The 27498-nt window shown below is 31.1% G+C and overlaps 2 protein-coding genes and 1 non-coding gene across 3 annotated transcripts; all 3 read right to left on the bottom strand.

The window, feature by feature from the left end:
- Positions 1-4489: 4489 nt before the first annotated feature.
- TRNAN-GUU (transfer RNA asparagine (anticodon GUU)) lies at positions 4490-4563 on the bottom strand. Its single transcript has one exon. It is a non-coding gene; the product is annotated as a tRNA-Asn (tRNA).
- Positions 4564-8978: 4415 nt separating this feature from the next.
- On the bottom strand, positions 8979-10478 carry LOC112741344 (heavy metal-associated isoprenylated plant protein 47). The gene is made up of 3 exons (XM_025790281.3): positions 9952-10478; positions 9799-9877; positions 8979-9325 (listed from the first exon to the last, which is right to left on the bottom strand). The coding sequence occupies exons 1-3, from the start codon at positions 9955-9957 to the stop codon at positions 9177-9179; spliced, it is 234 nt and encodes a 77-aa protein (XP_025646066.1). The 5' UTR covers positions 9958-10478; the 3' UTR covers positions 8979-9176.
- Positions 10479-11510: 1032 nt separating this feature from the next.
- LOC112741343 (heavy metal-associated isoprenylated plant protein 47) lies at positions 11511-13090 on the bottom strand. Its single transcript, XM_025790280.3, has 3 exons — positions 12954-13090; positions 12786-12864; positions 11511-11870 (listed from the first exon to the last, which is right to left on the bottom strand). Exons 1-3 carry the CDS (start codon positions 12957-12959, stop codon positions 11722-11724), a joined length of 234 nt encoding a protein of 77 aa, XP_025646065.1. The 5' UTR covers positions 12960-13090; the 3' UTR covers positions 11511-11721.
- Between the last annotated feature and the right edge of the window lie 14408 nt (positions 13091-27498).

The following is a 27498-nucleotide window of genomic DNA, read 5'->3' on the forward strand; positions in this document are numbered from 1 at the left end:
GGGCCCAACCAAGCCCTTATTAATAAGAGACTCCGCGTCTTCTTCTTCCCCAAAAAGGGAATTCATGCTACAACTTTGAAGAGGGGAAGAGAGAAGCTTCTCAAACCCTAACATTCACTTTAATCCACCGTAACTTTTCCGTCCGAGCTCTGATCGCCACACCGTTTGTGGCCACGCGTCCACCGCATCGAGCTCTACAAATCTATCGGAACACGTGGGTAAGTCTCATTTTTCATCCCATCCTCTCAATTCCTAAGAATTTCGAAAATTAGTAAGTACCCATGAGATTTTGTTAATTTTGGTACTCTAGGTTCAATCTAGCTTGCGGAACTTGTTAGACTTGGTTTATTTGGTCCGTGGGTATGGTAAGGATTATTAACCCTAGTTAATTCATTGAATTTTATATATGGATATGTGAATTTAGATGTGTATATATATATATTGGATTTTGGGCATTGAAAGGCTTGGTAGAGGACTAGTGTCGATGCTTTGGTGATTTTTGGACCTTGGAGCTGCGCTTGGCTTAGTGGGTTGCCTTGGATAATACGTGAAAATCGGCCAAGGTATGATTTAGGTTTCGCGTATTTAATATATAACGTTCTGTGAAAACTTAGGTTAGGTGACCATAAAATAGGTTGGAATGTATTAGTATATTTAATGCTTAGTGACTTTGATAAGAATAGTGATATGGATTTGGTGCTTGTTGGATAAATGTTAATTGATGCATTGTGAGATTAATGCTGGTTGGATAAGAGTTTAGTGATGAGTTGATAATGATATGTGTTTATATATATACAATGAATAGGGATATGTTCATCGTGTTGATTATTTGAGATGTTGATGCATGATATGAGTGAATTGAGAAATGGTAAGGATGAGGAGATTGTTGTGGTATTGATATAGATGTGTTGTGTTGATGAATATAAAGGTGGTAATTGAGTTTTAATGAAAATGGAGGTTTTTGAGGTTTTGTAAAAACTAGTTTTTGGCCGAACTTCGACGAGGCATAACTCGGCTTCCGGACCCCCAAATCGTTTCAAATTTATTTTATATGAAAATTGGGTCCGTGAAGTTTACGCAGTTCGAAGAACGAAAGAAAAATTATTTAAAACGGAAAAGTTATGTGCAACGAAAGTTGGGATTAAGAAGCTAGAATTCTGCAGTTTTTCAAACTTATGTAAATTTTGGAAAAACGTACTCCCACGCATACACGTGGCATGGAAATTTTGCGTAGGCATACACCCCATTTGCGAACTGTCGCCACTGCCTCCTCCCCATGCGTACACGAAAAAAGCATATGCGTACGCGTAATGGGCCAGGATGCATGTCCATGCATACGCGTGACATGGGGTGCTTGCGTACGCGAAACTCCCATGCGCATCTGTGCGCTTCTGTTAAGCTCCCATGCGTACACGTATATAGGGAATGCGTACGCGTAATGGCCCGTTTACACGCTCACGCGTACGTGTGGCTGACGCATACGCGTGACACCCCTATTTTCAGCAAATCATTATTTTGTGTTTTCAAAGCCGATTTGACCTCCTAAACCTCTATTTTCATATTGTTAGTTCTAAACTTGATTAGGAAGCTTAGTAATGAGATGGAGTTAGGAAATTGAGGTAACTTGGGAATGAAGTAAAAGGAAAATATGATGAATCATATGAGAATGATGTGAATGTATGAGGAGTTGATGATGACATGGCTATGATGAATGATTATGGAATGAATATGAATGATTATAAATACTTATATGGCTTATGCATTTAATTTTATCTGAGATACGAGTTTCTCTAGGTGAAATACCGTGACTTATCACCACGTGTTTCAGGTTGAGACTCAATACTCTATTAACGCTACGTCGTAAGGGTGACCGGGCACGTATAAATTCTCGGGAATGGTTATCCCCTCATTGAGTAAAGTTATATAATGAATGTATGTTTTATGAATGAAAAGAGAAAAAAAGCTATGCATAGACTCATAAGGATGCGTGACGGGAGATAGTCCAAGGGTTTCGAACTTGTCGGGTTGGCTTGATAACCGACAGATGAGCCTCATCAGCCATAGGACAGGCATACATCATGTACATTTTGTTTGTTTTGTCTGCTATGCATTACTTGGGAATGCCTAACTGAATATATTATGCTAATTGTTATATTTGCTACTTGCACTACTTGCCTTCTACTTGTACTTAAAATCGTCTGTTTGTCTGTCTTTGCTAAATCATTGGTGATGGAGGAATGGAGGAAAGGCGGATAGGTCTGGTGTTAAGATTAGATTTTAGTTGGGTTTGGATTTTCCTAGATAGCTACCCTTTTATGGTTTCTGATTAGTATATTAAGCTGTATAATCAGAGTGTCGGCGTTCTAGGATTGCCTTTGGCATTCCCAGGACCTTATATCTTATATGCATGGCACCTTTACCATGCTAAGAACCTCCGATTCTCACCCAATACGGGTGTTGTTGTTTTCAAATGCAGGTCGAGTGGCACCTCGCTACTCGCTAGGCGTCTGGACTGCTGAAGCGGAGCGATTTCTGAGTTCTTTTGTTATTTAGTTTATGTATATATGTACTTAATTTTCTCTCTGAGTAACTTGTTTATTTTGTTCCTCTTAGAGGTTATGGAGAGCTAGGGTTTATCTATACAATTTGGGCATTTTGGGATATGCATATATGTATGTAAATATTCTCTGGCTAGTCTTGGCTTTGCAGGCTGGGTCTAGGGATGTCAATAGGGCGGGGCGGGGGCGGAGGATGCCTCCCTGCTCCCCGTCCCCGCCCCCAGAATTAATCCCCATCCTCTCGTTCTCCGTCATGGGGGGATAATTGTCCACATCTCCGTTCCCCGCATTCTCCGCGGGACCCCATTCCCCATCTCCCTATGTTTAACATTCATATGGAAATTATAGTAAAAAATATTAGAAAAACCAAAAAATAAACTACAAAATATTATTACAAACACATAAACATATCTTATCTAAGATTATAAGTCCAGAAATACAACCTAACAAATCATAGTCCATAAAATAAAATCTTAAAATACAACTTTCATTCTAAAGAAAGCAATAAAATAAAGTCTTTAACATCAAATATTCTTTCATTGTCAGCATACAACTTCCAACAAACATCTCTATGTTCTCTGTTAAAACAACAAAGACATAAATATGTTAACATACAATGACGAGAATGGAAGCAAACACGCAGACACAGAAGTGGAGAGGGGAAGGACGCCGCGCCTGAAGAGAGAAAATGACGCGGTGAAGCTGCCAGGGTGACGGCGCAAGAGTGGCCAACGGCGAGTGGAGACCGACGACAGCGTATGGTGCTGTGAGGGTTTTGAAGTTTGAACAAAGTGGAGAGTGAGTGAGTGACTGGAGTCTGGAGAGTTGGGGCTTAGGTGGAAATAGCGAGTTAGAGACGGTGTAACAACAAAGGTGAGAATGGAGGATAGGGTTAGGGTTTTTTAATGCATGAAATTACTAAAATACCCCTATGTTAGAAATAAAGTAAGGGCATTTAAGTAAGTTTAACAATTCGGAGAATTATCGGGGATGGGGCGGGGATCCCCGCTCGGGTCCCTGCGCCTGTCTCGAGGAAATTTTGCTCCCCATCTCCATCCCCACGGGAAAATTCCCTACCATCAGGGCCCCATTCGGGGCAGTCCCCGCGGGGATCCCCGCCTCCTGGGGATTTTTGACACCCCTGGGTCAGGAGCTAGTTATTCTGTATCCTTGACTCTCTATTCTCGCTTTCTGTTTATTTATAATTATAAATTTTAGATTTCTTATCACGCAAGTAATCTCGTTTTCTGAACTTTGCGCTTTTTATTTTACGATTTTGTTTTACCTGTTTTCTAAGGTTCCTCGTATATTACCCTCTTTCTAATACTATCATGTATATATTTTATTTTAAAGGTCGTAATACCATGCTACCTCTGTTTTACGGCTTAAGCGTAAAGTTCTGTGTAATAGGGTATTACAGGTTTATTATGTAAAAATTAATTTTTATCTTTATTTAAAAAAGTGAAAATAATGTTTATTTTTTTTCTATTTTTTAAAAGTATAAATAAAGAATTTTAAAACGTTTGCTTAAAAGTGTAAAAAAATTAAAAAATTAACATTTTCATGTATTGTGTATAATATTTTAAATAAAATGTATGTTTACAAATATTTGTTTAAAACAATTGTATTATACAATAATTTATTTTTAACAAAATTAACTATTATAATATTTTTAATTTTTTTTATGAATAATTTAATTATTTTATATTATGTAATTACAAATAATACTGTATAAGAATTAATCTTAATAAATAAAAAGTTATTTTTATATAAAATATATCAATATTTTTCTTTTATAATAGATATAAAATTTAATAATTTATAAAAAATAATGTATCTAATGTACACAAAATAATGGAACTCATTTTAGACATTCCGAGAATATAATAATGATGCAAAAGTTAATTATATAATAATGTATCCAAAGTTAACGCTAGAAGGAGGGCTTGAACCTCCGACCTTGTGGTTAACAGCCACACGCTCTAACCAACTGAGCTATTCCAGCTTGTATAACTTGTTTTCTAAAATAACTTAATTATAGAATAAAATATTTTATATCATACCATGCGACAAACAATGCGATTTGTCTAAGCAACTAAGACCATTCATATTGGAGCATTTCTATATCACTTTGTATTCTCTATTTCTTGTTTTTTCTATTTTAAATTAGAAATTTAAAGAATAAACTATAAAATTTTATGTTCTAGTATTAGCTAACATTCTATGTAGACATACACCACACGAAATACATGAACACATTAAGTTTAATTTTTTGTTAGACATGTATATATAATATAATATAATATAAAGAATTTTGTAGATGAATTATAATAATATTTTGATATTTTATTAATATTTAAATATGTATCAATAAATTTTTAATGTTTTTTATTTTTTTTGAATTATAAAAAATATTTTAAATACTTTTTTGTATTGATAAGCTATTTTTCAACTTATTTTAAGATCAGAATATAAATCAATAATAATTAAACTTGAATACACGTTGATATATGATCATAATAAGTAATAATTACGACAATCTATTAAAGTTAGTAAATTGATATACGTATTACGTAAGCCTTAACAACGACATTACTCAAAAGTCTAAACACAGAAGACTTGATGAGTGCTAATTTTGGTTTTATGCACAAAGACAAGCTAATAAATTAAGAACGGGAAAATCATTCTTGGTCCACGCATATCTATGAAACAAAATTTGAAACACTAAAATAATTTGATTTGTGGTCAAGGATAAATAATTTAAATAAGTTTTTTTACCAAAAAAAAATTAAAATGTAAGAACTTTTATTAATAACAGCTTATAAATAAGTTATTTTATGTTTAAATTTTTAGTTATAAAAATATTTATTTTAAAATTATAATATTTGGATAAATAACTCAAAGAATACAATTTTTTTACACAAAAAAATGGATATTAAAATAACAATGATAACAAATATTTTTTAATATTGTATGTTGATTTTACATAACCTAATCACTAAGATTACAATCGATTAGGCAATTGATTCTTTATTTGTTCTCTTGTTAGTTCCATTTTTCTAGCGCTTTCAACATTCGGTCCACGTAATATCATTAGAAACTGGTTCTTTTACTTCACCTCACCTATAACAATGTTCTTTGTATGTGGTGAATAGTAGCAAAATTCTAATTCACAATAATTTTGATGGCAATGTCAAAAAAAATTATTGTATAGTTAGTGTTTGCTCTTTTATTGTATATGATATGATAGATGAAAATAAAAACAAATGTGAAATGTGTGTCAATGTATATTTTATTGCTGTTTTATATTTGTTTTTACTCCTATTAGAACTCCCTCCTCCTTTATTGAGGTCAAGAATTTGCTATAACTAACTATAAAAATATTAGCAAGCTATATGAAAATAAAATCACATGTAAAAAAATAAAATTAAAATTGAGATTTTATACTACACACAATGATACAAATTTAATAATAAAAATAGAGTGATAAAATGATAAAAAAAATTTATCTGAAAAGAATATTGGTTCAGATGGAAACATTGTCTGGAAATGTTGGTAGAATACTTCCAACTGATTACGTGAAAATGGTAGTGCAGTTAGTAGATGGAACCTTACTGAAAATGGTAGTAAAAAGCCAGTATTTTTAGTAGAAATAGAAAATATTTTTCATAGAATTAAGAATAAAAGTAGATTTTTTGTTTTGAAGTCAATTTTTTGTATGGAAGTGATAGAATGACTTATCCAAAAGAAAAAGTCATATATTTCTATTTTTTCAAAAAGTTGTGAATTAACTTTTCAAAAAATTAAAAATTTTTTTTTAAATAGTGCTAAACACTTTTTATAATTAAAAAAAAAAAAAGGTAGTTTCTGCTACTTTTCAAACGGGCTCTAAATGACTCTCTCTTTACGAGAGTACTGCTAAATTAAACGTGGATGGTTCGATTTTCTTTAATACTAATAATACTGTGTGTGGGATATTTTCAGAAATTCGATGAAGACGTGGATCATAAGTTTTGCTTGTAATCTAAAAAATTGTTTGACATGCACGCTAAATTTTCGGCTATTATCAAGGGTCTCCAAATTACAATAGCAAATGAGATGAATAATGTGATTATAGAAGCGGATTTGCAAATGACCATTAAATGATGCTCCGTGTCTCATCCGTGCTACTCCCTGCCGTAAGATATTACTGTTCTGGTTCGGCAAATTACTCGTGTGAATCTGATCCACACCCTCCCTCCAAAAAGCTAATTTGTGTGCAGACGTCGTGGCCAAGAGAAAATATCAGTTTAACGTTGGTTTGTATTTGTTTGATCATCTTATTCCTGAGTTCCATTTACTTATGTTATTTGATTATGCTAGTACTTATAATTTAGAGATTCTATGTAGCCGTCTTGTTTTTTTCTGTGTTTCGGTATCTGGAACCCTTTAAAAAAAATTAAACTTTAATTTGCTTTTAGAGTGGCCGCTGTCCCACTCCACTTCTATTATATATTAAAATTTAATATATATAATAAATTTTAAAACATAAAAATAATATAATATCAAATAATATATTATTATTTATTTTTTTATATTTTTATTATATATATATATATATCGAAGTAATAATTTTTTAATTTAATTCTTTATGTCAAAAATACACATATTGAATCAGATAGTTATCCTATTTAATATATTCGTAAATTTAAATAGTATTATTATTCTTATTTTAAAAAGATCTTTGTAATAGGAGTGGATCTCCAATACTTCAGGATGATAATGATATAATATATTGTATGCTTATCTCAGTCACTCTTTATAACTATTTTAACGAGTGAGATTAACGGGTTCGAGCAAAATTTAGTATTATAACATTGAGTCCCTTTTTCATTATGAAAAATTCTTGTGGATCCTATTCATGCCATTTTTTGATGAGTAGGATTTTCTGCAGAAGCAGAGGCAAACTTAGAACATACTTTATGACATTGGATTGAGGAAGAAGAAAATAACACTAGCTAAGTTTTTAAAGAGAGAAGAAAAATTTAGAACATTTTGTAAGATATAGAAAAAGTGGATATATTACAATGTTCATTGAGATTTGATTACAACTGAGGTGAGCTCCTCCTTTTATAGAGGTCTCTAAATAGCAGCAATATCTTACAGAATCTAAACGAATTTATCATACAATGCCAGTTAGAGGATAAGGATAAGTCTTATTTCTTTCTGACTTTTCTTAGACATGTGACAGATGTCACTTTATTTTAGTGTACTCAATAATTATATATAGTGGGGACATTGTCTTAATAAAGAGACGGCTTGAAATAGTCTTCTGAAAGGATCCCATCAACATCTGAGAACGATGATGTCTCATCAGAAGCCAAATTGACAGCTCTAAGATCCATATTCGGATCTTGTAGATAAGTAAACGGGTCTTCAATGTTTCCTTCGTTAATATTTTAGACATCTTGTAGATACAAGTCATTGGATATCTCTGCATCAATTCTAGTTAGGTTTGATGGTAAGACATATACTCTTCTATTTAGATCTTCAGAATTTAATCATTTGCTATATATAGGTCCCTCTTCTTGTTTTTTTTTTTCTTTTTTCTTTTTTCTTTTTTCTTGTAATGAGAAATTTATAATAGACTTGTACTTTATTTATATGGGTTTATAATAATAATAATAATAATAATAATAATAATAATAATAATAATAATAATCAATATGATTATATACAATATAATAATCCAAGCACTACTCACACATTTCTATAACTTAGTTTGTGGCCCTTCTCTATACAGAGTATTAAATTACTAATAATAAACAAAAGAATAAATGTTTGGTTGTAGTGAAGGGTTGTTTTGGAACGATTTCTTATTTTAATTTAGCTAGGTTGCCTTTTGAGTTCAACAATAGTCATAATATAATAATGTTAATAAATATATTGAACATCAAAGGACATTAAATATTAAGGAAAAGTCTAGGGGGCCAGCAATTTTATTGCATTTTGGCCAGCATGTAACCAGCAGAGAAAGGTGAGCCATTGGATGAAATTTCACGCCAATCTTACACCATCAAATCATCATTGATGGCTAGTTGATGGCTACCAATCACAAATGTTGCTGGCCCCTAGCATTGCTCAAATATTAAATATTAGCCGAAATAACTGAAAAGCTACATGCCTAAAATAAAGAATATTGAAAATATAATATTTGGTATATGTAATGATGATAGTGATGAGTGATGACAAAAAATGCTCCAATTATATATATGAAAAATAAATAACATGATAAATTGGTTGTTTCCTAGCTAGTTGATGCCACACATAACAAAGTCCTCTTTTATTAACACGGACTCATTTGAGCAAGCAGCTTATATGAAATAAACTCTTTTAAGAAATATTAATTTAAGTTAAATTCATAAGCTAAGACACACAAGGTAATTAACTCCATATATATAATTATTCTGCATTAATTTCCTATGGATACAAACAATAATAATAAGGAAGAGGAGGAGAAAAAAAAAACCCAAAATATAATTAACTAAAGAACTTATTATGTACAAATGGAATCAATGTAATAAACTAGCCCTGAGCATTTTTTTTTTTTAATTTGGCATGTATATATGTATATGATTTTTATTTGGGTTTAAGCTGAGCAACCATGATAAGATCAGTGTGTCCAACTTTTTTCCTCATAGAGCGTGTTAATTTGGCTGCATCCACATTATCCCCAATCACCACCACTTCATCTTTTTCTTTCCCTTCTATTCCCACAAAATCCACACCTACAAGAATTTATGCATTTCATCATACCATAACAGCATCATAATGTTAAGTGTATATTAAAATATAAAATATATAATAAAATATAGATTTTAGTTTGATGGTTATGGTAATTATGATAATTATGTATATATTGTTAAAACTAAAGTTACACTTTTTTTTTATATTTTGATAATATTTTTTTAAGCAATATTTTTTAAAAAGTGTTGTTTAACAATAAAATATATTATTTTAATTTTAAAAATATTTTTTAAAACACTATCGTTACTATAATTAGTGTAATATAGACATACTAAAATGACCCATAATAAAAATGTGCAAGAACAATTTTAATGAATGCTGAAAATTTCAAGAACTAAATTGAACATTGTCTCGTATATATACAGATTTTTTTTATTTTATTAATATAATCATCAAAGAAATAAAAAGATTTAACTTCAGGAAAAAAAAAAAAAAAAAGAGGGTGAAGACTAACCGTTTGTTCCTGAAGCAACGGTGAGTGCTTTAGCCCTACACTTGTGGCACTTCATTTGCACCTTCATCACAATCTTTTGCTGCATATAAATAATTATTTAATTAGAAACCATCATGAAATTCAATTAAAAATATTAATAATGAACAAGAGTACCTTCATGTTATTTAATTTTCAGGGTGAATGTAACTCAGAGCTCAAAGGAAATTAAAATTACAACTATGTCCAAACAGAGCATAAAAATCTTAACTTCCTCTCCAAGCATTCTAGACTATTATATAGAACACACAAGATGACAAGAAGACATTTTAAGACTAATCTGTTTGATGTCTTTGTCAAGTTGATGAATATGTGTGAAGGGGGTTTTCCTTTTCCTTTTTTAAATATTAATTCATTTTATTTTGTTGTGAAATTGTTGACTAGTTTTGGAAATATTGTGCATAGCTGGAGGATAAAAGTTAAAAAAAAAGAAAAGAAAATATTTTGAACTTTTTTAATTATATATATTTATTGACAAAGATTGGTGAGGAAGATAATCTGCTTGTATCTTTTGATTAGAATATATTAGGTATGGTCTGAGGTTTATAACATAACTTGTGGTTGTGAAAACTTTATATTTTTTTTATTAGAAGGCGACAAATAAATAGCATAAAAAAAAATTCCTTTTTTTAGTTATATCTATTATTGCATAAAAAGCATTTAAAAATACCATTTGTTAACCAAATTCCTTTTTTTTTTTTCCAATAGCATAGGTGCACAGAAATTGATTACTTCATTCTTTGTATATTTTGGACGTTTGGTTAGTGAAATTAGGTACACAAGGGAGTCAAGCTAATCTTAACTGCCATGGGTATTATGGCATAATAACAAAATAAATATAAGGTTGAAATCTGAATTTCTCTTAACTATTTTTTAAATCACAACGCATGTCCTTAATGCCCTCATAGAACCTTCTAAGCAGCTTCGTAACTCTCCAGATAAATTGGGCTTGCCTTTATTAATATGGGTTATCTTATCCTTTCGTCCGACAGATTAAGAACTAATTCGTCGCGAATTTGAGTTTTATTTAAGGGTTTGTCGCTGTCCAATAGATTACTACATACGCAAAATGAAATTCGAATTTCTAACACTTGTTTAAACGAACGAGTGTGTTAATTATTCGACTATCGTTTAAACAAGTGTTAGAAATTCGAATTTCATTTTGCGTATGTAGTAATCTATAAGACAGCAACAAACCCTTAAATGAAACTCAAATTCGCGACGAATTAGTTCTTAATCTATCGGACGAAAGAATACCGTGGACAAAAAAAAAATCCATGTTCATAAACCAACTTGAGTTTATTAGGTAATAGTTTGTTTATTCACTTAAACTATTAAACAAATGTTAGGAATTTGAATCTCATTTTATATATAAATAATTAATTACTCCATAATAAACTTTTAAATAAAAACTCAATTCGTGGTAAATTATTCTTTGATTTATCAAATTTGAGAATACTCCAAAAAAATTGTATTCATAAATGACTAATAAACTTAAGGGTTTGATTAACAAATGTGTCGGTTAAATGTTTCTTTATTTTGTATATAATAAAAATTTTTGAAACATATTTTTTTTTTCTAGTCTTTTAGTATAATTTTTTTACATTTAACACGTAAATGATGGAAGTATTATTCAATCACTACAACACAATCATTGTTCAAATCTGTTAATCGAATTGGGAAAATTGCTCTGTATCTCTCTGCCATTAAAACTTAAAATGGTAAATGCCTTAGGGGAGTACAAGTACAACAAAGCTTTCAATGCATGTAAGTTTTTACAAAAACAACTAAACAAAAATGTGGGATTATATAAACATATAGAAGAAAACTATGAAGGCGAATTCTCTGGTGCCTTGAGAATTCTTGTGAAATTTGCCGAAATATTAATTAACTGGGTTTAACCTCTGCTAAGCTTATGATATTAGTTTGTCCAACCTTTTTCCTGAGAGAATTTGTCAACTTAACAGGATCAACCCCATCTCCAATAACTACCATGTTCTTCTTTTCGTCTCCCTCTATTCCCACAAAATCCACTCCTGCATTTAACCAACACCAAAATATTCATATTACTACTACTATAATGTTATACATCAAAATATTTTTATCAATTAAATTTAATTAAGTCTAACATCAACAAAAATCAATTATAAATAGTATTATTTTAAATTTTATTATTTAATTTGATTAGACTTAATCCATACAAAAAATTTAAATATGTAGTATTGCTTTGACTGTTAAGTACTAATAAATAAATAGTTATATGCACTTTTTTTTTTCTAAAGATTCAATTATTCAGTTAGTCCTTATAATTTTAACAAATTTATAATTAAATTTTTATATTTTTTTAATTTGGTCCGTACAATACTTTTAATTTTATAATAAAATTCTTTTTAACGTAAAAAATATTAGACTTAATTGATTATTTTTCTGTAAATTAAAAGTATTCACAATTAAAAATCTAATTAGATATTTGACCATATAATTTTTAAGAAAAATATTTCGTTAATTTTAAAATCTTTAACATAAAAAAGACTTAGTTATAAAATTTAAAATAGTGTAAAAATTTAATTAAAAAATTATAAGAACTAACAGAATAATTAAAATTTTTTTAAACTAAAAATATGAATTTTAACTAATTAGTTACATTAAAAAATCATTGTATTCGGATACAATTTCTTTTGTATACAATTAATTAGTGTTTAATATATTAAATCAGGTGAAAATTCTAATAAAAATATCTAAAATAATCTTTCTACAAAAGATATAATCTCAAATATTGACAGGTTTTATGTAGTTATATATTAATACAATCCAGAAATACCATATCTATCTTTTACAATTGGTTACTAATATATATAATTTAATTGAACCGACTACATGACACACGTATCTTCAAATGAGATTCTACCATTAAATTAATTAAATTAATTTTTTATTTCAATTTGACTAACCGTTTGCAGAAGCAGCAACCTTGAGTGCCTTTGTTCTGCATTTCTGGCAATTCATGTGGACCTGCATCACAATCTTTTGCTACAAACACAATAAACCATATTATAAATAATAAAGTAAAAGAATTGAAAATTATGTATGTATATGCAAGGTTTATTATATATATTTACCTTCATTTTCTTTTATGTGAAAGCTAATAATAGGTTGTTGTTACAACCTACAAGAGTTTAGAAATTAGAACCAGTTTCAATTTGATGTATGCGATGAGAATGACTAGTGAGAGTAGGGTATTTATAATATATGCAAGTGAGACATGAGTAGAGTTGATGCAAAACCGAGTCAAATTAAATAACGTGGACCATGGATTTTAAGAAATGAAATCAATTAAAGTAATGCTAAGTCAAGTCAAGGGAAAGTACAGGGAAAATTAACGGGGATTATTAAGATATAAATCAATCAAGTAATAAAAGTGGTGTTACTTTAGAAAAATAAAGATTGGATATTTTATGTGTGAACACTTGTTAAAGATATAGAAGCAGAAGCTTTTGTAAGGAGAATGTAATTTTTTTTATGAGTAATTATTTAAATTGGTTTCAATAATTTTAAAAGGAATATTTTAGTTTTTAAAAAAAATTAATATATAAAAATATTTTTAAGATTTTATTTTGACAGATAAATCAGTCTCTAATTTATTTTTCAGCAGAGTAATTATCCAAACCAGTCCCCAAAAATTTTGAAAACAAATATTTTAGTTCCAAAAAAATTAATACATAGATCAATTTTTAATATTTTTTTCATCAGACATAATAGTCATTTGTCTCCAAAAAAAGTAAAATAAAATTATTATTATTATTTGCACAATAATATGGTACCATAATTTTTTGTATTTTTGGACAAAAATAAAGATAAATTTATTCATTAAATTTTTATGTATGTATTTATAATATATATATATAGTCACTCAATAATAATAATATTCAATAAAATTATTAGAGATTATTGTACAAAAAATTTAACGTTGAAATCATTTGATATTTTTGTATTTAATATAATCAAAAGATATCCTATTTTAAAAAACATGTTTGTATTAAAAGAAAATGTTTTAATTTGGATTTCAAAGTATCATTATTCACCTTACTTGTTTCTAACGAATAAAATGTATTAATATGCTAGTGTCATCGTCCATATGTATAAAGTTAAGTTAATAATAATAAAGGTTGACATATAGTAAAAGTAAAATGGACGGGAGACTGTCTAGAAAAAAATATTAGGGATTGATCTGTGTATTAATTTTTTTGGACTAAAATGTCTATTTTTAAAATTTTTGAGAATTAATTTAAATAATTACTCTGTTGAAAAATAAATTGAAGACTGATTTGTGTGTCGGAGTAAAATCTTAAAATTAATTTATATATTAATTGTTTTTTGGAACTAAAATATCCACTTTTAAAATTGTTGGGACTGATTTGGATAATTAATTTTTTTTATATAATTAGTATCGTGATTCGTGAGAGAAACCAAAATTTTTTCGGTGACTGTTAGAAAAAAAAATATAGGTAATTAATTTTTGGTTAGTTAATATATTAGACAATATTGTTTTAGAATTTATAATTTAGATATAGAATTGAGAGTTTATAATTTAGAATTTAAAATTTAATATAATAAATTAATTTATAAAAAAGTAGCTGATGTTAGCTAGAAAAAAAAGTTGGCTATCTTTGTTAGAAAAAAAAAATATAAGTTTAGGGGCCATGAATTTTGGTGTTTTTTGGTCAACACTTAACCATTAAAATAAAAGTGAGTGATCTCTCACTATTAGATGTAATCTCACACCATTAAAAATATTATTGATGGTTACAAAATACTAAAATTACTGGCCCTAGCATTCCTACAAAAAAAATTTACAACCTCTTTGGTTTCTTATAGTATTTATTGAGATTTCACGAAAAAAAAAAATTTAGCAGCAAAACTTTTTTTATTCATATTTTTTTCACAGTATCTCAAAATAAAAAATATTGAAAATAAAATGCAAAGTAAATAAATCTTTATATTTTTATTGAAAGATAAAGTATTATTTTAATTTTTAATTTAATTAAATTTTAAATTTGTTTCTAATGTTTAAAATTTTTTATTTTTTCTCAAATATTATATTTTATTTTATTTTAGTTTTTTTATCAATTTTTTTCAAAAATACTAATTTTTACTATTATATTTTTTAGATAGAGACAAAGATTAGAATAATTATGGTAATTGTGGCCATGGTTGTAGTAATTTGGCACTAAAAGTAGCAAAATAATAAAAGAACGAAAATAATAACAGAAAAAAATGACATTTTTGAAAAAAAAAATATTTGAGACTGAAATAAAATTTTTTAAATATTAGAGATGAAATTAATACTCAACACAAATATTCAAGACTAATATAATAGTTTATTATTTATATAAAACTTTTACTTTGTTATTATTAAATCTTAACAAATAAGACAATTGTTTTTTCTTATAAAAAAAAATTAGAAGTGGCTATAATACTCGACCCATGCATTAATGGTGCGATAGTACGTAGTTTCAACGAGTTTGGTGCTAATTTTGATTTTTGATGTGAACGTGTTGACAAATTAAAAGTTTAAAAACGTGTTCTTGACGCGTTAGAAATTAAAGATTATACACCATTTACTCTACTATAGTACTATGTATTCTGCTTTGTTATTGAATTGACTTGTTCAAGTCAACTTACTACATTAGAGTATTATGGAGAATACGATTGTATACACTAATATAAAGTTTAACGATGCTTTTTAGCTATGTATTTATACACTATCAAATGACATAATTTTTCGATACTCACTAAGAAAACACAGATTAAAAATTCGGTAAAAAATAAATAAATAAATAAATAAATAAATAAAGTTATGTTCTCGTATTTTTAATTCTAAAAAAAGTATAGGCACTCTTAAAAATATTTATGAAAATACTTTTTAACATTAACTAGTAATTTTCAAAATCAAACGATCTAATATAATTTTATATATTAATTTTTTGTATTTTTTATTATATTTATGCCTATTAAAATTATTTTTATTTTGATTTATCAAATGAAGTTATTTTTAAAAATAGGTCCTTAATAAATTATTTTTAAAAGATCAAAACTTTATTTAATCATGTATTGGAGATCTTTGGACCAATTTAGAATAGAGAAAGTATAGCACCTTAAAGCAACACAAGGTGATAAATAGAAAAAATAATTTAATTTAATTGCTTATTAATTGTGAAGAAACGGCTCTTCAATTCTATGATATTAGTCTTTGATACTATGTAAAGCACAATATAATCTAACCCAAAATATATTGAAAAGTCATATTGATAGGTTAGTTAATGAAGCCGATGATGAGACAGAATAAAATATTTATCATTATTAGCAGTAAAAAGAAAATAAAATTAGCATAGATAATTAATATTGACGTGAATCCTAAAAACTCGGCAATTATCTTTTTATCCTAATCGACCTAATATTTCGGAATTCATATCAAAACTTAACACGAAACTCAAACACAAATTACACACGTGACTAAATATTATCTTCAGTCCGTTACTAACAAACAAACGACACTTGCTATAGATATCAGAACAAACGCAAGAGAGAAATAACCCCCCACTCATCTATAAAACACAAGCCAAGTAACCCTTAAAGGATAGGTCACAGAGCTCACTCTAATTCATTATTTTAAATCTCTTATTGTTCATATACTTACTTGAGCGTTGGAGTGTTTTTTGCAGGTGCTCCCATCGCCGTGTTTCATCATACCGAGGTTATTCCCGGAGACTACCTCCCGAACGACGTATAACTCCATCAAGAGCTAAGCAGTCTCGTTGGGAGACATATACCTCGGCTAGACCCGAACGGAACAAATACTTTATTTGATGAAATTCTAAGTGGCAGAGTTTTGAAGAAATCTTGCGCAGCAAGAAAACTATGAAATTGAGTCTTGAAGCAAAACTAGAAAATAAAAACAGTAAAGGAAAGAGAAACTAAATTGTAATTCAACGAGATCAATTGCGTGAGTATAGTAGTGAATGAATAAAGCTTTGCCCTGAAAAGAGAGGAATGTGCTGTATTTATAAACTAACTAAGCACTAAAGAAGCTAAAGAGTTCTAACCAACACTACAACTATCAGTAGTTTTTTTTAGGGTAAAATATTAAATTAGTCTCTTACGTTTGGACATAATTTTGTTTTGATCCTTAAGATTTAAAGTATCCTATTTAAATTCAAAAAAAATTCATTTAGCTTCAATGTAGACCCACCGTGAGACCAAAGTTAAATAATTAGCGGAATGTCTTATATGACAGTTCAGAGTTAATGTGGTCCATTATGTTTCTTTAAACTTTACCATCTCTGGGCCCAATGAGTGTTACATTATCCATGTGTTATTTTGTATTTTGTCATTTAGTGAAAAAGTTTTTTTTTCTAAATTAGTTTTTTTTTTTAAATCAAATCACTTTTTATGATGTCAAGTATTTTCAAGATCTAGTCATAGGTGATGCAGTTGCATATTTTCAAAAAACCTCCTTTCTTGATGCAGTTACCAAACATCTTTCTTCATAACTCCTTTCACTATCTCTTTGTTTCTTTCCCACTAGCATTAGTGTTTTGTTTGATTTGAAACTTTTGTCCACACCAATGAGGAAGAAAACCGTGATTCAAAAGAGTCCAAGGACTAAATTTCTCAAACTCCCCGAAAAACCTAGAACTTCTCCTCGCTCCAAAGATCATACTTTCACACCATCACCTTCTCCTCCAACCTCTCCCCCTTGCACCGATCCAATGGCATGCACCAAAATAACTCCAAGGTATCCTTCTTCTTCCAAGTTGACGGCTCCACCAAGTGATCTCTCAAAACCAAGGTTCTGAAAACCGAACCGGTCATCGAACCGCTCTAGCTACTGGTTCATTGGTTCATAGGTTCAACCGGTTTGACCGTGGTTGAATCGAAAAAACCGTTTTATAATAAAATAATAAATAAAATATAAATAAACACATGAAAATATAATTATAGTCTAATGTAAACTTTAAAATATCATTCAAATTAAAAGAACTACATAAACCAGGATGTTATAATCTCATTCAAATACAAATTCAAAAGTCAAAAAACAAAACAACCAATCAAACATAACATAGCAACATCAAAATGATCCAAGTTTGTCATCAATAATCAAAATCCTCCATAACTTGCTGCAGATTTGTGAAGATTCACATATTCGTTTTTCTTGTTAAATTCCAGTAACATAATTAATGACTTACCTTAAGATATCGCTTCCGTGCTTCATCCACTCCATACAGTTGAGCTTCACAGAGAAAGCAGCATATGGACTCTTCGGTATCATTCGGATTTTGTGCAACATCTAGCCGAAACTGCTCAGCTCCTTCTTCAAATCTATGACAAAATGGGAATCCAATTCAGTCCCCCTTTTTACAGATTCATAAGCAATACATTATAAATATGCAATTCCATGTGAATAGTAATTAAACTCAAATAAATAACAGAAGAGTGTAGAGTGAGTACCTATCAAGGTAGTAAAGGGAGAGGCCCCTTTGCCAAAGATCTGGTAACAAACACAATGAGCACAACCAAATTTCATGTAACTTGAACTTAATTTACAATCATTCCAATCCAAAGTGTTGATATAACGCTTTTTTTTTTCAAAATGCTTATAAACATACACGCCTTTTGACGAGGGTCCAACTCAATTGCCCTGTCAAACTCCACCAGAGACCCTGAAACATCACCCTTCACAATTTCACATGCATCAAGTCATATATTCCTTCAACAAAGTGTTCAACTTCACTTACCAATATGCCAAAAGTGTTTATGAATGCTAGCATGAAAACAGAGTTATCCTAGTTTTCAATCCAAAACCATAACTTGAGGTTGATAGTAAACAAAGCAAAATCAAAGAGCTACTCAATCAAAGAGTTCACAGTCACAGTTTAGCAGTTCATCATGCAACAGTTATTCAATGATTCAATCAAACAATCATAAGTTCATAACTAAAACATATCAGTTCATAACAGTTTCATATCAGTTCATACTTCCATCAGATTTCAGTTTCACAGTTTCATCAGAGTTCACAGAGTTCACAACTTCACATATCAGTTCATAACAGTTTCAGAGACTCAGAGTTCAGTTCATCAGAATCAGTATCAGATTTCATCACAAAATCATGTTCATAACTAAATTAAAAATTACCTGGAAATGAGGAAATCTATTGCTTTCTCTCAGAGCTCGAAGGACTTCACCGCTTCAACGCTTCAACGCTTCAACCGAACTCTATTGCTTTCTCCCAGAGGCAGAGCTCGACGGACAGACGGAGGTGACTGGTCGAAGTGGCTGAGGGCGCGACGGAGCTGAGTGCGCGATGGAGATGAGGGCGCGACGGTGCTGACTGCGCGAGGTATCTGACGGCGCGACGGACCCAACGGCGCCACGGAGCTGACGGCGCGATGGTGCTGACGGCGTGACGGTGCTGAAGGCGCGACAGAGGTAAGTGCGTTCAGGGCTTCAGGCGTTCTCTATGTGGTGGCCTGGTGGGTGTTGTTCTGCTTCTATGGGACGCTGGAGTGCTGGAGCCTGGACGAAAGTGCGAACTGCAAAGGGGAAAAGGGAATTAGGGTTCCCAAAACGCGCAAAACGGCAGCGTTTGCTGCAAGGCTAAAAGACCGGCCGGGTCCCGGTTCGGTTCGACCCACCGGTAACTGGCCGGTTCGTTGGTTCAACTCCGATTTTCAAATTCTACGGTTTTCCTTGTTATTCGAACCGCTTCAGCTTTTGGTTCACGGTTCGACCGGCCGGTTCGAACCGGTTTTCAGAACATTGCTCAAAACCAAGCACTTCGAAAGGAAAGTGACCAGCAGCTGAGGAGCCAGCGCCTGAACCATCGCGACCTAAGCCTAGGTCTGCACCTCAGCGTTCTCAAAGAGGTAACCCTTATCACCCTCTCAAATCGGTTAAAGAGCCTTCCATTAACCCTTTTAAACACAAAGCACTATTCATGACCTTTCACTCTAACTACAACCCTCACCGTTTTCGATCTGCCATGAATAATGATTTCTATGAAGGTGTTGTTGTTTATCGTACCATCTGTCCTACTTTTCTTGCTGATTTACCAACCATAAAAAAGAAAGGTTTTATTCTTGCTGATAATCTTCAATTTCTAGACTGAAACTATATTTTCAAAATAAAAAAATTTGTCTACCCATATTTACCATGAGCTCAACATTCACTCATATGTGAAAGGTCATGACCTTGTTTTGAATGAAAAAACCATAAGTGACGCTCTAAAATATACTGATGTCGGTGCATGTGCTTATACCTCTGGTAAATGGAATGAAGGGTTAGGTGTTTTCTATAGAGATGCTCTGGTTGTTGTGTGTGAAAACATCTCTCTGATTGATGGCCTCACACCAACTCACAAAGCCCTGAGTTATCTTCGGACTCAGCCATATCGTATAGTGAACCATATTATTCTTTAGGGCTGCACATGGATCGGATAATGTCCACATATCCACGGTAATTATCCGTATTCGATCCGAATTTTACAGATATTATCCGATTTGCAGAGTTATCGGATCAGATCAAATTTAATCCGCACTATGGTAGGATCGGATTGCGGATTTGGCAGTGATATCTGCAGATCTGATCCGCAAATTTGCATATCCGCACATCTCATATAAATAGCATAATTTAAGAAAATAAACCCTACTGTGATTTGAATTTTAGTATGTTATTTTATGAATTTTATGATATCTTGTTTTTAATTTTTTATGTTGTACTTCAACTTAGAATAATTAAACTTAAATCTTATGTTATTATTTTGTTTTTGTTATTCAAGAGAACTTTTATTGATAATATTTTAGAAATAAATAGGCTTAAACACGTGAAAAATGAATTTTCTGGATTTTTTAAAAAAATAGCCAAATAAAATCTTAAAATAGTTTTTTTGAATTATGCGGATATACCCGATATCCGATCCGAATCGGATCGGATCGGATCCAGCCTGAAAAAATGCGGATATCGTATCCGATCCGATCCGATCAGTACAGTGCGGATCGGACAGAATTTTAGGCTATATCCGATCCGATCCGATCCGTGTGCAGCCCTATTATTCTTCCTCAGAGTGGTTCTTATCAGAGAGTATCTTTCTGTGACACTATGGTTTTATATGCTATTCTCACAAAATATGAAATTTCTTTTGCATACTTAATGGTAAGGTATACGTTTGATTGCATTAGAAGTGAGAAAGATAAAGCTCTTCCTTATGACATGTTCTTAACCTGCATTTTTTAATATTTTGGTGTTAACTTGTCAAATGATATATATGAAAATAGACAGTCATATCTAAAAGGAGGTGGTTTAGTGAAACAGCAGAAAAAAGGATCAACTCGAATTGAAAAGGTGGTCCTTGATGATGATGATGATGACTATGAGCCAGAGGAATATACTCCTCCATCTGCCTCTGGGACTTTAGCCTCCACTGAACATAAATCACTTCTATATGGAGTGGTGAAGGATGTGATATAGGAATTTTTCTCTCAATCCAACCATCTGATTACCTTAAGCAGAGAGCAGAGAAAACTGCCTGCCAAGCATGAAAACTACCTTAGAAAGTCTAGAGACAGGGTGGCCGTTCTCATGAAATTCATTGAAAACATACTTAAGGATGATAATGTGGCCTCCGACCCTGAAGAACCTGCTGATTCTGAGGGAGATGGTTCAGATGTCTGAGGATGTCTCTTTTATTGCTCTTTTTTGTTCTTTTGTTTTATAATTGTCTCATGAAACAATTGTAGTTTGTTTTGAATTGTCTTGTCTTGGATGACTGTAAACAGATTACTTACTGCTTTATTTTTCTCTTGGTTTATCTAGTTATCTGGACTTTGCCTTAACAGATTATTGCAGGTGTAAATATGCTCTTTTTTTCCTCTCTTGATGACAAAAGGGGAGTAGTAGTATAGTAGTAGTAGTAGTATAATAGTAGTGTTTTTTTTTTATATTTTCAGTACTGTCTATGTGATGATGATATGTGCTCTGGTTTATGTGATGAAGACATGCTCTATTTTACAAATCTTTATAGAAATCTGGTTCTGGGAAAAGTTGTGTTCCATTTGTGAATATGTGAACAGGAAATAAATAAAGAGTACAAATCCAGAGAGAGTAATCTTTGAAAAGGAAAAAGGGAGCAAGCCAAAAGCAAATGATATCATTCAAAGGGAAGTGCATTATGTTTATCTAATTCAATTTTTTTAACTTTATTCTTTAAAACTATGTTTGTCATCAAGGGAGAGATTGTAGAGTTAAGAATATGACTAACTTAAATGCTGATGACAAACATTGATGTATTGGGTTAAACACCCAATCAGTTTTGATTGCCTTTGTTAGTGTTGCAGGCCAAAATTAAAGTAGCAGCAGTTCAAAGAGATAGATCAAAGAAACAAAGATTTTTGATGGGCTTTCTGACTCTCAAAGCCCAAAGAAAGGAAGCAAAGGAATCAATTGGGTTGAATGGAAAGTCAAGCCAATCCAAGCCCAAGTTGATCCATTCAAGTTGAAGCCAAGCAAAGCAAATGTTCACAAGGTTCTCTTCGGTCAGACTCATGAAGAAAGAGAGAAAGCTTCCTCTTCATTCATTCACTAGAGAAGAAAGAAAGAGAAAGGTACATCACAAAAGCAAATGTCTAATCACCTAAATCAAAGCAAGCCAAGCTAAGTCAGAGGATAAAGGTGATTTATTTCCATTTACATTCAATTTATTTTCTTCATTCCTTCTTCAAAGTTCTGCAATACCAATTTGGGATATATGGAAAAAGTGATTTCTGATAATCACTACTGTAAATCAAAGGCTCAAATTATTTCTTGGGAACAAAGCACAAATTCAAGGGTTTGGATTTGGGTTTACCATTGAAAAGTTTCTTTTCGCTGTTCTGAAGTCTTCGATCAAGCAAAAAGAACCAACTTTGAAATCCCTAATTTGGGGTTTAATTGAAGTAAGTGAGATGACAAGTTAAGGAAGCTCAGAATTCAAAGAGTTGACACAAGAGAAATCTAAATTGTGACTCTGCAAGATGTACAAAATGAAAAATGTTTTTTTGATTTGTGTAAGGAGAGAGAACCTGAATAGAGAGTTGTGTGTGAAATCTCACTACTGAGTTTGAAGTCTTGGAAGTATTGCACCTACACAAAAGGAAGCACTCCTCCAAGATGAAGAATGAAGTCTTGAGTTATGTTGTTGGGTTCAGTTCATAGTGTTTAAGCTGTTATGCATCAATCTCCTTCATGTTTTACAGTTTGTTTTTCATTTTTAATGTATATCTTTCTGTAATATCTTTGAGAGGTAAAAGGCAGAATGAGAGGCATTGAGAAAAAACCTAAGAGTAAAAAAAAAAGGCTAAGTGAAACACTTGAGAAAAAATCCAAGAGTGGATTCTAATTTCCTTTGATTGTAATTTTCTGTCTTGTGTCTTGTACCAGTGAGGTGCCCCTTACTAAGTTGGGTAAGCACTTAGTGTAAAGAGTTAGGTATTAGCATAACCAAGTAAGAAACTTGTGTGTCCAGATAGGATTGTGTGAATCCTAGAAAATTGGTGTATGTAATACTTTGACTATAGTAAAAATTCCACCACTGTTGTGGTGGAGAGTGGATGTAGGTTGCATAGCACATGGCAACTGAACCAGGATACATGACTGTGTCAACTTCTTCCTTTCTCTCGCTGTTCTGTTTTCTGATATTTATGAGACAAAACGAAATTGTCTCTTAAATTTTTCGCTGCACAGGTCAAACAGAAATCAAGATTGAAGTTGGGTTTAAATACTTAATCTATTAAAGCAAAAGAAGGCCATAGATTCAACCCCCTTCTCTAAGTCTTCTGTAATCTTCAAAGTATCTCAATACTCTTTTTTCAGCTTTTCAACTAGCAAGCAAAGGCTTGTGCATAAATTGGTTGAGCTTGCAAATGGAGCAAAAATGAAAAATACATCAGAACTTGTAATAGACAAATATTGGAGACTACCAACTATTAATCTGTAAAGTTTTTGGATCTTGAAAATCTTCAAAACCTATAAACATCAATTGTAGAGAATATATCATAGGCTTTTTCATTTAAATAAAATAAACATAATCCAAAATTACTTGATTCCCCTCAAATAATTTTCAAAACATAAATACCTCTTTTAATAATATACAAAGAGGAGTGCTAGGGGCCAGCAACTTTTGTGTTTTGTAACCATCAATTGGCCATCAATAGTGTTTTCAATGGTGTGAGATTAAATCCAATGGTGTGGGATCATTCAATTTTCTTTTGATGGTTAAATGTTGGCTAACTTTTTAAAAAATTGTTGATCCCCTAGACTTTTCCATATATAGTCCTAGGGTTTTGAGGGTTATATAATATAGTAACCATGATACCCTAGGACGATTTATGCATGAATGCTTTAGAAGCGTAACTCATAAATCGTGTCAGGGTTCACAACTTTATAAGTTGCCTATAAATCGTCCTATTACGCGATTCGAGGCTAAACCACACAGGGCTGACATGATTTACGTGCAAATCCCTGGTGATTTATGTTCAACTTTGGGGACTCTCAACACCCTGTCACGATTTACCCTCAACAAGTTAGAAAACTCCATAGACATATTCTTCCCTAACTTATCAATTACACTTTTAGATGTAATTTGAAGTATTATATACATCTATATCTTTTATTGAGATAGGCCATATTTAAATTTAGAAATTTTAAATGAATACGAGTACAATAATTTTTTAACTTAAAATTACTAATTTTAAACAATTAATTTTTTAAAAATTAAACAAACATAATTAATCATATAAGTACAATAATATAACTATATTTATTAGTATCAAATTTAATTAAATTTTTAATTTAAATTTAATCTATTTAAATTTTAGCTTAAAAAAATATACCTTTTTATAATTTTAATTATTGATTCCATTAGAAAGACCAAATTAAATTAAAAAAAAAAGAGTATTGACAAATTATAATAAGAAGAATACTAAATTTTAATACATAAATTTAAGTTTTTTCTTAAATGAGTCAAAAGACTATTAAAAAAATATAATTTTGTGTAATATAAATTCATGTTGTTTTGAATAACATAAATTTAAGTTTTTATGAAATTTATAGTATTCGTTGCTCATATATTTTTTTAATATTTTTTATTGATGCATATTTTTTATTGAATTTTTGTTTGTCATTTTTTTTATTTGGCTTTGTATAATTTTTAATTATTTTTTTATAATTTCAATTATTATTTCCATTAAAAAGACCAAATTAAATAAAAAAAGTTTCGATTTGTATTGTATCAATTTATTTTTAAAATAGGATGTGGATGTATATAATCTTTATTGATATTTATTTTTAGATTAGATTAAATAAATACACTTTTAAAAATAATTGATACATTCACATCTATTTTTAAATAAATAATTGATAAGTTAGGAAAGAACACGTTTATGTGGTTCCTTAACTCTCCTCATGATTAGTTAGTTGAGGGTAAATCGTGACAGCATGTTGAAAGTCTCCAAAATTGAACATAAATCGTAATAGAGTGCTGAGAGATAGCCTTTGTACGTAAATCGTGCCAATCTTGTGTGATTTAGTCTCGAATCACGTAACTCCTCTCACCCTAGAACGATTTATAGACAACTTATAAAGTTGTGAACTCTGGCATGATTTATGAGTTATTCCCGTAAAGCATTCATACATAAATCATCCTAAGGTGTCATGGTTAACATATTGTATAACCCTCAAGTCCCTAAGACGATTTATATATTATTAAGAAGAGGGCATTTACATTTTAAAATTTGCTTTAGGGAATCAAATAATTTTGAGTTGTGTTTATTTTATTTAAGTAAAAAATCTTATATCATAGGAGTTGGCATTGTAGCAGCTTTGCCCATATTTACTATAAATAATAAATCAATAAAATACTTTGTTTGAGATAAATATAAGTGTATAATTGTCCAACACTAATTCTTTGAACTTCTATGCTTAAAAAGTAACTTAGTTCTCCAAGATCTTTTAGAGTAAAGATTGAATTTAGTTGTTTAATCATAGTATCAATTTCAAAGGTATCATTTCCGATAATAATGATATCATCAACATAGCATATAGGATATAGATAACCTAAGTAGGAGATTGTTTAATGAACAATGATGTATTAGACTAAGCATGTGTAAAATCAAACTGAGATAAGATACTATATAACTTAAGAAACCACTCTCTTAGAACTTGTTTCAGACCATAAAAAGACCTATTTAGTTTCCAACATTCAATTTGAGCATTAATTTCAAAACCTTTAATTTGGACTATTTCATATAAATAATTTGTAATATCACTTTATGTATACAATTATCTAATTGTTTACTTTAGGAGTGATGAGTGACCTTGCGAGCTATGCAAGGGTTTCAACACAAGTTCATGACCTAAAACAACGTAGTACAAAGAAAGTCAAAGATCGAGAGGAGATTAATCTGAATAGAAAAGAAGATAGTATAGAGATGGTTGCGGATAATTTAGCTGGATCTACTATTCCGCAGAAAATATCGTATAAAGAAACATTACTTTCCTCTCCTGGGGATGCATGGGAGGGGAATATCGTGGAAGTGGCGGAGGAGGAACCTAACCCTGAGGATCGATGGTACATAGATATGGAGGCACAGGAAAAAGAAAATAAAGCCTTTGATCCTTGTCCGACCATTCCGGTATCAAAAGATGAGTTCGATGAATGGTGCAAGTCATGGCATGCTGCTTTAATTGTCAAAGTTTTGGACAAAAGAGTCGGCCTGGGATTCTTGGAACAACGTCTAAATAGGGATTGGGCTAAGAAAGGTAAGATCAATGTTATTGATATAGATCGTGACTATTTTCTGGTTCATTTTTCATATGAGAAGGACTACTCACACGCTCTCTTGGATGGACCATGGATGATCGCAGGGCATTATCTCATTGTTCAGAGGTAGAGACCATTTTTCTGACATTGGAGAGTGCGGTTAAGAATATTGCGGCATGGGTCTGTATTTCGAATCTTCCTATAGAGCTGTATAATCATCGGTTTCTATGGCGAGTTGGATCAGCTATTGGAACCATGCTAAAAATTGATCGAGCTACCTCCATTCACTCGAGAGGAAAGTTTGCCAGAATTTGTGTTGAGATTGACTTGACAAAAAAATTAGTTCCGAGAATCTCAGTTTTGGGAAGCACTCTTAACATTGAGTATGAAGGACTTCATCTCATTTGCTTTCAGTGTGAAAAATATGGACATCGTAGTGATTAGTGTAGCGAAGTCGCTGTACATGTGGAAGGCTCACCGAAGGCTGGGAATGTCGAAACGCCGGTCGAGGAGAAGGAGGGTCAGCCGGAGGGCTCAATCACGGGAGATCTTACTATCCAGAGCAAGTGCGCGAATCAAGGGGTTAATTGCGTTGATCAGGTTCCTCCTGATTTTGGTCCCTGGATGATGGTCAGACTATCACTAAGGAAAAAAAAAACAAGAAAGATATAATCCTGGTAATAAAAGCACATTTAATACTAATGGGCCCCATAATAATGAAAAGGAAAATAGGGGGATATGAATCAAGGTTCTGAGGATGAGTCTCGCTTCAATGTCTTGATCGATGGGGTGCGGATACTGCGCAGGATATTTCT

The sequence above is a fragment of the Arachis hypogaea genome, chromosome 14 (genome assembly GCF_003086295.3).
Source record: "Arachis hypogaea cultivar Tifrunner chromosome 14, arahy.Tifrunner.gnm2.J5K5, whole genome shotgun sequence".
In the NCBI taxonomy this organism is placed as follows: Eukaryota; Viridiplantae; Streptophyta; class Magnoliopsida; order Fabales; family Fabaceae; genus Arachis; species Arachis hypogaea.

Coding starts and splice junctions, on each gene's coding strand:
- LOC112741343 (XM_025790280.3), bottom strand. Junction 11,871..12,785: donor GGTTGCTGCTTCTGCAAACG/GTTAGTCAAATT, acceptor GGTTAAATGCAG/GAGTGGATTTTGTGGGAATA.
- LOC112741344 (XM_025790281.3), bottom strand. Junction 9,326..9,798: donor CGTTGCTTCAGGAACAAACG/GTTAGTCTTCAC, acceptor AAATTCTTGTAG/GTGTGGATTTTGTGGGAATA.